The sequence below is a fragment of the Phodopus roborovskii genome, unplaced genomic scaffold (assembly GCF_943737965.1).
Source record: "Phodopus roborovskii unplaced genomic scaffold, PHOROB, whole genome shotgun sequence".
NCBI classification, from domain to species: Eukaryota; Metazoa; Chordata; class Mammalia; order Rodentia; family Cricetidae; genus Phodopus; species Phodopus roborovskii.
In genome coordinates, this window is record NW_026125993.1 from 381,321 (window position 1) to 395,565 (window position 14,245).

Consider the following 14,245-nt stretch of genomic DNA (forward strand, 5'->3'; position numbering starts at 1 on the left):
TGAAGATGCTACATTTAATGTCCTTCCATGATAATGAAATTAACGAATGCCTTATATGCCATCCTAGAGCCTTCTGGAAGCAGAAGCAGAAACCCACAGCTAGACACTAGCTGAACTCCTGGAATCCAGTTACAGAGGGAGTAGTTTTGAGCAAAGGGGTCAAGGCCAGGTTAGAGAAACCCACAGAATCAGCTGACCTGAACAAGGGGTAGCTCATGCACCTCAGTCTGATATCTGGGAAAACCAGCATAAAATTGACCTAGATACTCTGAATTTAGGTGTTAGTTAGAAGGACTGGGCAGTTTATAGGGTCTCTAGTAGTGAATCAGTATTTATCCCTAGCTAACCAATAGACTTTGGGAGCCCATCCTACATAGAGGGATACATTCTCAGCCTAGACACGTGGGGGAGGGCCTGTGGGCTGCCTCAAATGATATGAAAGACTTTGAAGACCCTTGTGGAAGTCCTCACTCTCCCTGGGGAGCAGAAAGGGAGAGGGCTTGGGTTTGATGGGGGAGGGCTTGGGTTTGGTGGGTGTAATATAGGAAGATTGGAGGGTAAGTGTACTGTGATTGATATATAAAATAATCTTTTTTCAAATTTAAATGATAAAAGAAAAAAGAATATTAGCTAAGTTCTTCTGGATACTTTTGAAAGAGTAAAAGCAAAATGAAAACATAAATATATTACTTGGAATTGTTATCTTTTCTATTTAACATAGAAACCTTCTATGACAGCCCATACTTAGTCTAAGGTTCTGTTGTTTCTGCCTAGAAATTATAATATGTTGAACAATGGTTATACATTTTCTGTCTGTACTAAATTCTTAAAGTATGCAGTCTATCTGTTTACCATAATTTAGGGAAAGTGACAGGCTAAAATAAGAAGCTAATATAAGCTTGATAATTTAGAGGGGAAATAATACATAGAATTAACATCATAGCCACTGGAACATGCTTATATATTGAAGAAGAATATCAAATGAACAACTTCTGAATATTGCTATAATTGTAAGATTGGATTCCAAAGACTTGGTTCTTGGTTATATTAGACTGTATTCAAGCTCTTCATGAAGACAATACATTGAATGAGTGTAGAGCTTGATTTTAGCCTGCCTTATTTTTTTCTTTTGTGTATGGAAGGAGATCCTGTTTTAGTACTCATGGATACCATTTGACAGTTACACTTCTCATCCCCTTGTCAATCCATGGCTTCATGAACCTAAACCTTAAACAAATTTCTAAGAGATGGAGTTCTTCATACATCAGTTATTCACTCTTACTGCATTTCTCATCAAATTAATTTTGTTTAGTCCAAATAATATCTTTTCCTTTCAAAAGTTAATCTTTTCATTTTTTTTAGTCTCTTAGTCTTGTAATAACTTGATTTCACATGTTAAATATGCTTTAAATATTGGATCTTTCTTTAACTGAACACTTCCTGAAGTTACCATTGTCTACCAAACTAACAAGTTTCCTTTACTCTCTTACTTCTTTTAAATTACCAGCACTTCTTTCTTGAATTCCATGAATTCATTCTATGCCTGTAATAATGTTTGTTTTTACTTTTAGATCATTGTTATCTCTTACTTTTTCTCCAGCTCATTTGAATGAGCTCTAATTATTAAGTGAAAGTTTGAATAAGAGGTGAGCCAGTAGTATCTCCTTCCTATTCTAAGTATTTCTTGGAATATGAGAAAAAAACAGAGAATATAATTGAGTGTGTTTTTCAAGCAACCAGAATGGAATCAAGCATTAAAACTTGCTAATATTTCATTTTCTAGTACTATAGTATCTCATATAAGATGTGAGATGGTACTATTCAAATAAAATTCACAAAATTCACTAACATTACAAGTCTATAGGAGTAATCTACCCCTATCTTAATATATAGTTCAATCTTTACTGTTATAATATTTTCACTAAAAATCATACCAATCTTTAGCCTAAAATAGGTTCAATCACCATTTTATTAGCCACTTGCCTTTTTTTCCATATTCTAGTACTATACTTAGTATCATATCATTTCCTATAGGTACAGACTATAGGTAAAAGCCATTTTATTTTATTCTTTACTTAAAGACATATTAACAGATTTCTAAAATGTGCATAAACATATTGAAATCAAATTTATTTAATTCATAAAGAAAATATAAGTGGAACACATAATAATTTTATCCTCTAGTCTTTGAGACAACATGCTACACATTACCCTTGAATTTTAACATGACTTAAAATTTAAGCTATATAATATGCATTAATTCTGGTATTTATGGTATACTTTTCTCTTTTGTTTATGCCGACTTCATCTTTCTTTTGTACATAATTGCTTTGATGTCAAATTTGAGCAAAATATTTCTGTGAGGAAGATATTTTCCTTATAAAGTATTTTGCATTTGTTTCTGATCAGTGTTAGTAGTCTGCAATTACTTTTGTTTATTCATTTGTTTGAATATTTCTTCATCCCATTTTCATACAAGAGTCGGCTCCCCTTGTAGCTTGGGTCTGATACTTAGATTTACTTATTATGAATTTTCTTGATATGTTAAAAACTGGATCAATATGTAAAATAAGAATATATATATATATATATATATATATATATATATATATATATATATATTCCTAAATTTATGTTGGCAATACAAGGGGCTATGCTCATAGGTAGATGATCTGTGATACTATTCTCTACTATTTCTTAATAACCTACCCTTATATGTTTATTTCTACATTTCTTCAAGTAAGAATGCTTCCATGCACTTCTGTTAATCTGTTAGAAATTGTCCTGTGTAATAGCACTCTAGGCATTCTAAAAGATGTAGCCTGCTTCTTACTGGCAATACAAATCAACATCCTTTCTGCAATTTAAGAATAGCCAATTTATTTCAGAAAACTAATTTGGAATTAAGTTTGACACTGTATAAGTAACATCAAAAGGAGCAACATAAAACTGTGCTTCACTGAATTGCAAATATTAATATTACTATTATTATAGCTTAACATAAAAATATAAAACCATAAAGCACATTCTTTTAGATAAAAAGCTTTGTAACAAAATTAAAAACTGTAATTGATTGACACAAAGCCAATTCTTTTCAGTGTGCTGTGAATCAATATTTGTCATTCTGGTCTATTTATCCCAAGCAAGATATAACACTGAGTGAACACTTTTTCACAATTATTTGAAACTATTTAATGGCCTCTAAAACAATCTATCATTACAGTTAATACTAAAGCAGAATTAACATGCTCAGATGTTGTTTCTTCTATTCTATTCTGCCACTAATTTGACGTCAGGTAAAAGAGATTATAAACAGAGACTGTGGGATGGTTCAGTGTTAGGGTAAAGGTAGTTGTCATGAAATCCTATGACAGGATTTTGATTTCTACAAACTACGTAAAGAAACAATGTGAGAAGCAACTCCCCAAATTTCTCCTCTACTCTCTACTTGTATGTTGTAGAATATATACTCACACATGCCAATGGAAAATAAATACATAAACACATAAGCAGATAAATGAAAAATAGAAATCCTTACTAAAGATAAAAAATTATTTCATGAGAAACTATGAAGACTTTGGGTTTTTAAACATATAATACTTAGAAGTACACAATATATGTTTTTGTTTAATCATTACTAATAATTCTGTTGTCATATATTTATTGTATATGGATAGATTTCTTAGTTATTTTAATATATGCATATTGTATATACTGAATATATTCCACACTTTTGCTCCTGGTTCTAATATCTTCCCTTTATTTTAGTCACTCACACTTTCACTTAGTCTTAGTACTTTTAAACTCATGATCTAAGGTTTCTTTGAAAACTCACAGAAAGAGCTAACCTGAGCAAGTGAGAAGTTGTGGACCCCAATCTGACAGCTAGGGAATCAACATAGGACAAAACCTCCTGAACGTAGGTATCAGCTAGGAGTACTGGACAGTCTATGGGACCTCTGGCAGTAGAAACAGGATGTATCCCTAGTGCATGAATGGACTTTGGGAGCCCATTCCCCAAGGAGGGATACTTCCTTAGGCTAGATGTATGGTGAAGGATCTAGCCCCTACAACAAATGACTTGACAGATTGATGATCTGTCATGGAAGACCTTACCCTCCCTGTGGAGTGGATGAAGGATAGGATTGGGGGGTCAGCGTGGGACATTGGAGGATGGGAGGGAGAGAAACCTGGGATTTACATTTAAAATGAGAAAAAGTATTAAATAATAAAAAAGTTGAAAAACAAGTCAGGAGTAGTGGGTGTCCCTATACTAAATTGGTAACCCTAGCACGTGGGTAAATGTTGCTAGAGAAGTATGAGTTTGAGCTCAGAGTGAGCTGTAAGGCTAAAGCATGCCTCAAAGTAAAACACAAATAAACAAACAAAAAATGATGGGAAAATATTCATTTCCAACAGAGATATCCTGCTGTATCTAGGGCAGGATCCACATGACTAGTGGACATGTAAAATGAGATTGTTTCTGATTTAAATAAAATTTGTTTCTTATTAAAAATTAATATATGAATGTTAGCATAATATACATAGTCTCAAGTTCATTGTATGAGATGAAGTGTTTGCATAGTACATACACCTCCCCCTACCTGTATTTACAAATTTTCTCTACCAATAATAAGCACTCAGTATAAATATTATGAAATATATGATATAACATATTTTTTAAATGATATCTAGAAAAATAGTCTGTCATTGATTACTATGAATGCATATCTTCTAGATGTACCTTATCTGCATAATGTTAAATTTCTGGATAGGCTACCTGAAGGCATGCATGGCCTTAAATAGTCTTTAATATAAACCAAGGACCACACAGATTTGTGGTAAAATAATGAAATACTCATGTACCTAGGTTCTATGTACAAAGATATTTGAATATAAATGTTCACAAATCTTTTTGCCAATTTATGTTGTTTGATACTCTTGCCATTTGTATAGCATGAGTATAGAAAAGGTTCCATATCATAAAGCAATTTGAGAACAGAAAGAGAATATGATAGCACTTATTTGAATAGTACTGAGACCTCAATGACCAATATATCATTACTATAGTGAGTAAGCATTTTGTTGCATAAAAAAAAATCTGAGAAAATTTGTCAAGTAGACAATAAAGCTACTCTAATTTTCTTAAATTATATGCTTTGTTATGGCTTTTGAAGATGTTTTATTATTTGTTAATCATTGATCAAATTATTTCTATGACTAGAAAATAGAGTATATGAAGAATGAATGATGTCTTTAAAATGAATGAATTAATTTACTTCATTTTAAATACATTACATTCTGAAATTAGGAATGGGATCTAGCACATCTGTTTTAATATTCATAGGCAGTATAATCCCTGGCTGCATGATTGATTTTACAGGTAATTGGATGTTACCTTATCTCTGTATAATTTCAGCTATAGGAAATATTAGGTAGGTAATAAAAACCTCTTCAAACCTTTGACACAGGCATCTTATTAACAAGAAAGTAGGTAAGGCCCATCTTCGGGTCAAATTAAATATATTTCTATATCTAAATATACTTTCTGTATCTAAGAATCTATACTTTCTATATCTAAGAAAATAATGACTTAAAAACAAAGTTAAAATTATTGACTATAATTATTTTCTTTCTTGGGCCATCAAATAACATATCCTCACTAGATAGCCAGCAAAAAAAAATATCAAAACGAAAATGTAGTTGATACTTTTAGGCATTTCTCAATTACTTAAGTAATTCATAATTTTGAATCAAGTCTTAATTCATACTCTAGAATCTTGGTTTTTAACTATCAGTTGTTCAAAAGACAAAAATAAGAGTCTGGATGTTGCCAAACCCAACTAATATATCAGTAACACAATCTCTATATGTAAGCATCAGTGAAAATCATGAAAGTGGGGATGCAAAGACTATAAAAGGGTTGGAGGGGCATGGAAGGGACGGGGGAAAAAAGAGAGAGGGTGGTGCAAATGGGATTGATATGTAAAATAAGAAAAAAAATAATCAATATATACATAAAAAGGAATATAATAGTCAGAGGACCAGGATTCTTGCAACTGAATAGTTTCTTGCAACTGAAGAGTGTCTTTTGGTCAAGACAGGGAGAAATGCATGAAATCTCAACAATATGTTGCCTGACCAGCATAATTAGAACACCATTCGACATATCAATATTGGCAAGGAAAACTTTAGATATAGAGTTATACCTGGTCAAAGGCTGCTGAAAGGGGGAGAATTAATATCATCCATGGATGACCTCCTGCATAGGAGGTCCAGGCCAAGAACAAATGTACAAACAATGTTAATGGACTAAGCAGGTTAAACATAAACACACACACATACAAACACACACACATGCACACACACAGACACTCACATACATATAAAACATATGTGTATATTTTACATGTATATTTGTATACAAATTTATAATATGTAACCTTGATAATTTATACAGCTATCATAGATTTGATACAGAGGAACACAGGAAGAATTTGAGGGGGAAGGTATTGATGTCAGCATAGTACCAATGGGTGAAGCTTTTAAATTGAAAATTATAAAAAAATGCATTTTAATTCACAACAGATTATAAAATACAAACAAAACACATTTTAAGGAAACTATATAAGATGGAACACAGTTTTTAATAAGCAGCAGGCATACTTATTTGCATTGTCAAATGTCAAAAATGTACAAGGTTATTTTTGGTTTAATATGTATATAATAAACACAGTCATGACTGGTAGAGATTCAAGTTTATTTTACATACTTATTAGTGTTTTAATTGTATTCTGTTTATTTGATTACTGAGGCAAACATGAAAAATACCTAATAATAAGCTTGGAAAACAGCTGAGTGTGGTGGCTCTCACCTATGATCCCAACAATTGGGAAGCAGAGGCAAGTGGATCTCTGCAAGCTAGAGGACAGATTTGTATACAGAGTGAGTTCCAGAACAGCTAGGCTGATAAACAGAGAAACAAGTTACTTGAACTTATCCAAATGCTTGATTACTTATAAGGAGGGAGTTTTCAATCCTGTTACAGACACATTGAATTGCTAAGAGTATATATATATTTTACTGCATTAAAATTAGAATATATTTATTTTCTTTCCTATGCTTGCCTTCATGGAATAGGGTACACATATGTTTGCACATAACTATTTGTTAGGAGGTATATATTCTAGCATACAATCCAGGCAAAATTAAAAATCATCATTTATTGAATACTTTATGATCTAGATTCCACCATACCTAACATTTTTAATACAATATTTTAATTGAATATTTTTTTATCAGAAACTTAAAATGTTACCCAGAATCACATACCAAATGAATTAGCTAATAATTGGTTTACCCCACCCAGGTCTCACTTTTGGTCATGGTGTCTATTTACTTGCCTATGCTAGCCTTAATGGAATAACAGGAGCATGTTATTTTGTTTATGTTTGGTTAGGAAAATCATTCCATACAGGTGAATTATCATATATGAATACAAGAATACACCTTATTTATGTATAGTTTGGTGGTTTGAATAAGAGTGACCCCCACAAGCCCATAAATTTAAAGGCTTAGTCACCAGGCAGGTTTGGCATGGTTGGAGTGTAAACTGAAATAAACACTTTCCTCCCAGAATTGTTCTGGTCATGATGTTTTTAACAGCAATAGGAACTCCAACTAAGATAGTATATTAAATATTAGTTTATAGGCTTGAGTATGGTATTTGCTCTTGACATGTCTCAGTTTCCTGTTAAAAATCATAATTTCCATGTATCCCTAAGAGGAAGAAAATACTTTCAAAATAATTCAGTTACTGCTGTAAAATTTAATACTCAACTAAACTAAAATCATTATTCATTTTATTAGAGAAGACTGTGTCTATCATACATTTATAAAATACAGATTAAAGAGATTTCCCACTTATCTTCATACCTCTTCATGTAGTTCCCTCCAACGAGAATTAAATGTCTCCAGTTCCTCATTGATCAGTTCATCCATGACTCCTCCGTCTGTTAGGGTCTGTGCCAATATGCGAATCTGATTTGGGTTGTCCTCTGAATGTTGCATCAAATTTTCAAGAGACTGAAACACATTTTCAATAGCCAATATTTCTCTTGTTTTTCTAAGTACATTGAATTTGCACACAAAGTTCAGTATTTTCTTATTTACCTACAATTAAGCCATAAGCAATGTAAAGCAAAATTTAATTTCAATAATAAAGCATGAAGGAGCCCTACTTTGTAAAAAATTAAGAGGATTGCATTATGACTTTTCACAACTTTACAGAGTGTGTTTTGAAAATTTGGCATATTTTTTAGTGATGGCTTTTACTCTGAAACATCTAAGGTACTGTGCTCAATTTTTCAGTATTTTGTTTGCTTGTTTTGTTTTGTTAGATTTTGGATTGTTTGCTTTGTTTCTTTTATTTCTTTTCTTTTTCTTTTTTTTATGCTCATTGACATGCAGATAAAGTTATTCTTTTGAAAATATGTATAGTGGCAGCTCATAAGCCCAGTTCCACTTCAAAGAAACTCTTACTCTTCACACATCACATATTTCCACTGACATTTTAGTATTGAAAGATATATAAATCACAATAAGTTCCTTCATGCTCAGGAAAGGACAGCAGACAGCAATCACCTGGTGATCTTGGTTGGACCATTGTCATTTCTGGATAATTTTTTTGGTGTGTCGTGTGGTGTGGTGTGGTGGTGGTGGTGGTGTGTGTGTGTGTGTGTGTGTGTGTGTGTGTGTGTTTGTGTGTGTGATTAGATACATGTGAGTGGTGTGTGTGTACATGTGTGTGTTGGTGTATTGCAGCTAAGCTATTTCCTGACTTTTTATTATTTACATCCTTTCTCATAATTATTTTTTATTTAAAAATAATATTTTCCCATTTTACACAACAATCTGAGTTCCCACTCCCTTCTCTCCTCCTGCTCTCTCTACCTTCCCTCTACTCCATCCCCCATCCACTCCTCAGAGAGGGTAAGAATTCACATGCCCTCCAGAAACACCCTTATAATTCTTAACTTAAATAATGTTTAAAATTGAGTGGTTTGTCAAGATAGATTGCACAAAAACAAAACAATCTCAATGTCAATTTTAGTAATTCTAGATAACAGGAAATCCAAAATAATTTCATTAGACCTTATATCATAAAATAAGTGACAGATATAGGCTCCACAAATTCAATAGGTGTTTTTATTTTTTCCAAAAACATGAAGCTGTCCCCAGAGGTGCCTGTATGACATTTTTATATTTATATTATCTTTTAAATTCTGAACAAGTTCAACATATTTTGCTTGAAATGTCTAGTGAATCAGAATATCATTATTTCTTTATTGTTTTGCAAAAATATGCTTTTGACAACTAATATCATTAAAAATATAACCTCATCAAATATTTAACACAAGATTCCTATCCTGCCCTGGCACCTTCTGGAAGAGTTGATTGCTGGGCCATTTTCTTCCCAACTTTCTTTGAGCAAAGGTGTCAAGCCAGGCTGGCGAAAATCACAGAAACAGATGATGTGAGCAAGTAGGAGTTCATGGACCCCTGTCAAACAACTGTGTAACTGGCATAGGACTAAATCAGCACCCCTGTACGTGGTTGGCATTTAGGAGGCCTGGACAATCAATGGGGCCTCCTTCAGTGAAACCAATATTTATTCCTAGTCCATGACTGGACTTTGTGAGTCCATTTCCCCATGGAGGGATATTCTCTTAGCCTAGATACACAGGAGAGTGCCTAGGCTCTGTCCAAAATGAATTGACAGAGTTTGATGATCCCTCATTGAAAGCCTCACTCTCCCTGTGGAGTGGATGGGGAGTGGGACAGATGGGGGAGGTAGGAGAGGTTATGGGATGACTGGAGGGAACTGGGATTGACATGTAAAATGAGATTGTTTCTGATTTAAATAAAATTTATTTCTTATTAAAAATTAATATACGAATATTAGCATAGATTTTTTACAACATACATTTAATTACAATTAGCAAATATCTGCATTTTACAGAATTTTTTGTAGAGTAATTTTCTGACGTTAATTCATAATACAGTATATAATCTGTTAATTAAATACTAGCAATCAGATTATAAAAGGGTAAACTTATTTTCCTTCTCCTAAAGGATCTTCAAGGAGCAATGGAGTGGGACGAATATGATAACAATGTAATATATGAAAATATTAAATGAAAATGGAAACTAAAAGCAATAAAATTAAGAATTCAGTTACAGAAATATGCAAAGAGCATTTATCTCCTTGTCAAATACATGTATATCCTTCTTATTTAAAATTTCTGTAAGAATAATAAGCTTCTACCAAAGAATTTACATGTAATAGTTAACAGGATGGTCAGTATGAATAATAAGGTCTTCTTTTCCTCCATCACCTCAACATTCCTGTCTGATCTCTTATCAGTCTCTTCAGAATGGACTGCACTTTACTAGCATGTATAATTATGCAAAGAATGTAGCAATTGTACTATTATACTTTTCCAAATGCACCTAACACATTTTGATCATATTTAAATACCCTCCTTTCCCTAATAACACTCTTATTTTTCTCTTTCCTAATAGTTCCACTTCCATTTTTGTGGGATTCTTTCTTTTTTTCTTTTTTCTTTTTTTTTTTGTTATTTTTCATTAGCTTTCACATGTGACATACATACAAAAAACATGAACATGCCACATTTTTTTTCAAAGGATTACTTAAAATGTGTTATCAAACTTTAATTTGGTAATAAACATAAAATGAGGTAATTTCCTAGGACAGTCATACCAATCCAGTCTTTATACTGACTACTATACATTTTACTGAAGCATGATAATTGTTCTTTGTCTATTCTAGATAATGGATCACACTGTCATTTCACAAGGAATGTTTGGTCAAGGAATGTCACTGAGCAGGACAGGATCAAAGTTAAAATCTATCTGCTTCTTATTTTGCAGTCACAAATGTGCCATATTTATTTTACAGATATACATATACTGCAAAACCGAGCAAAATATATACACCATGAATGGCTAAATATTGGAAGACAATATAATTTATACCTTGTATATGCACTGATATAATTTTTCATATTTAAATTCTATAAAACAAGTATGTATAAGAGGTCTTGAAGATTCATTTATAAGATGTATTTAAGTCATAAAATACTCATTAAAATAACTTTAAATTTTTACATGTCCCAGGTTAATAAATCTATAGCTTAATTCTAGAGAGAATTCTAATAGCAAATTGTTTAGCTATAATCCAAACATGATTTTATATTAAACTGTCTTTAGAAGTTTGTAGGAGATTTAAGCATGTAAATTAAGTACATAGAAATTAGGAAGCTAACAAAAAGAAAATCGCCAAGATGACAAGTGATTCCCAAAATCCTTGAGACCTGGAAGAATCCTAGAAAGAACAAAGACGTGAACATGCTTAGTAGCTACTCCCTATTCCTTGTGTCTTAAAAGATGTTTTCTCCTTGGCACTAAAACTTTGCAATACTGCATAGAAACATCATTTAGATGAATTAAGGACTTACTTCTAGCACCTCAGTGATTTCCTCTGCTCCTGCAGGAACATTGTCAGTGGCTTGCAGTTTCAGTTCTACTTCATTGAGCCACTTGTTTGCCTTCTCCAAGTACGACAATAATTCATGCCAACATGCCCAAACTTCCTGAGAAATAAATGAATATTGCAGATAAAATATGGTCTCAATTTAATTTTCTACATTTTGCCCAAACTTTACAGTAAGTAATTTAAAATGCAACTAGGTACATTGAAATTTAAAACATCAGGAATTATGTTATTAAGGAAACAGTGTATTACTCAAATAAATTCAAAATCAAGTGATTTTCCTCTTAAAAATTACACATTCCCTTACACAACAGTCTTATAAATAAAAAAAAGCAAAACATGATAGAAGGCATGCATAAACTAAACTTCTTTAAATATCAACAACTACTACTGTTTGGGTACTTCTAAAATCACCAAAATAAATAGTTTTTTATTTAAAGTTAAAATATGCACTTAACTATATTTCTACTGGTATTAAACATATTTAGGGTTTCTATATTAATAGGAAAAAGATATTTTATAAAATATCTAATATTTCATTTTAGTAATTATGTTAGTTTCTGTAATAATAGATATTGATTTAAATCTATCTACTATTTTCGTGATCCTCCTGCCTCTGCCTCCTTAAGCAAATCCTACCTACACTCAACACTAGACAGGACCACAAATCAGAAACTCAACAAAGAAACAAAAGAATTAACAGAAGTTATGTCTCAACTGGGGTTAACAGACATCTATAGAACATTCCATCCAAAGACAAAAGAATATAACTTCTTCTCTGCTCCACATGGAACCTTCTCTAAAATCGACCACATACTAGGTGACATAACAAACCTCAACAGATACAAGAGAATAGGAATAGTCCCCTGTATCTTATTGTACCACCATGCTTTAAAATTGGAATTCAACAACAACACAAATAGCAGAAAACCTGCAAACTCATGGAAACTGAACAATGTGCAATTGCACCACTCCTGGGTCAAAGAAGAAATAAAGAAAGAAATTAAAGACTTTCTAATATTCAACGAGAATGAGCATACAACATACCCGAACTTATAGGACACCTTAAAGCAGTGTTACGAGGGAAGTTCATTGCACTAAGTGCCCATATGAAGAAAACAGAGGATAATCACATAAGAGAATTAACAGCCCAACTGAAAACCTTAGAACAGAGAGAAGCAAATTCACTCCGCAGGAGTAGATGCCAGGAAATAATCAACTAGAGAGCTGAAATCAACAAAATAGAAACCAGAGAAACAATACAAAAAATCAATGTAACAAAGAGTTGGTTTTTTTGAGAAAATCAACAAGATAGACAAACCTTTTTCCAAACTAACGAAAAAGGAGAGACATAACATGCAAATTAACAAAATCAGAAACAAAATGGGGAACATAACAACAGACACAGAGGAAATCCAGTCAATTTTCAGGTCATACTTTGAAAACCTGTATTCCACAAAAATTGAAAATTCAAAGAAAATGGTCAAGTTTCTGGATAACTATCACTTACCAAAACTAAATCAAGAACAGACAAAAAACTTAAATAGACCTATAACCGACAATGAAATAGAAGCAGGCATCGAAAGCCTTCCAACCAAAAAAAGTCCAGGGCCATATGGATTCAGTGGAGAATTCTACCAGACATTCAAGGAAGAATGAATACAACTACTCCTCAAACTGTTCCACAAGATAGAAACAGAAGGTTCATTACCAAACTCTTTTTATGAGGCCACAATAACTTTGTTACCCAAACCTCACAAAGACACAACTAAGAAAGAAAACTACAGACAAATATCCCTGATGAACATCGATGCAAAAATACTCAATAAAATACTGGCAAACCGAATTCAAGAATTCATCAGAGAAATCATCCACCATGACCAAGTAGGCTTCATACCTGGAATGCAGGGATGGTTTAACATATGAAAATCTACCAACGTGATCCACCATATAAACAAACAGAAAAAGAAAAACCCTATGATTATCTCCCTAGATGCTGAAAAATCCTTTGACAAAATTCAATACCCTTTCATGATAAAGGTCTTGGAGAGGTCAGGGATAACAGGAACATACCTAAACATAATAAGAGCAATATACAGCAAACCAACTGCCAACATCAAACTGAATGGAGAGAAACTTAAGCCAATTCCTCTAAAATCAGGAACAAGACAAGGCTGTCCTCTCTCTCCATATCTCTTCAATATCGTACTAGAAGTTCTAGCTAATGCTATAAGACAACAAAAGGAGATCAAGGGGATCCAAATTCGAAAGGAAGAAGTCAAACTGTCTCTATTTGCAGATGATAGTTTACATAAGTGACCCAATACACTCTACCAGGGAACTCCTACAGCTGATAAACACCTTCAGCAAACTAGCAGGATACAAGATAAACTCAAAAAAATCAGTAGCAATACTTTTTTCAGACGACAAAGAGACAGAGAAAGAAATCAGAGAAACATCACCCTTTACAATAGCCACAAGCAACATAAAGTATCTTGGTGTAACGCTTACCAAACAAGTAAAAGACCTTATAATAAGAACTTTGTGACTCTAAAGAAAGAAATTAAAGAAGATACCAGAAAATGGAAAGATCTCCCATGCTCTTGGTTAGGTAGGATTAACATAGTAAAAATGGCAATCTTACCAAAAGCAATATACAGATTCAAT

The 14,245-nt window shown here is 32.7% G+C and overlaps 1 protein-coding gene across 1 annotated transcript in view; it reads right to left on the reverse strand.

The window, feature by feature from the left end:
• LOC127218243 (dystrophin) overlaps positions 1-14,245 on the reverse strand; it is a gene marked incomplete at both ends in the record, with an annotated part of 283,679 nt that overhangs the window by 180,449 nt on the left and 88,985 nt on the right. Inside the window, 2 exons of the mRNA XM_051179265.1 lie at positions 7,936-8,085; positions 11,544-11,678. Of these exons, the coding sequence (XP_051035222.1) occupies positions 7,936-8,085; positions 11,544-11,678 (285 nt within the window). The remainder of the gene's footprint in view (positions 1-7,935; positions 8,086-11,543; positions 11,679-14,245) is intronic.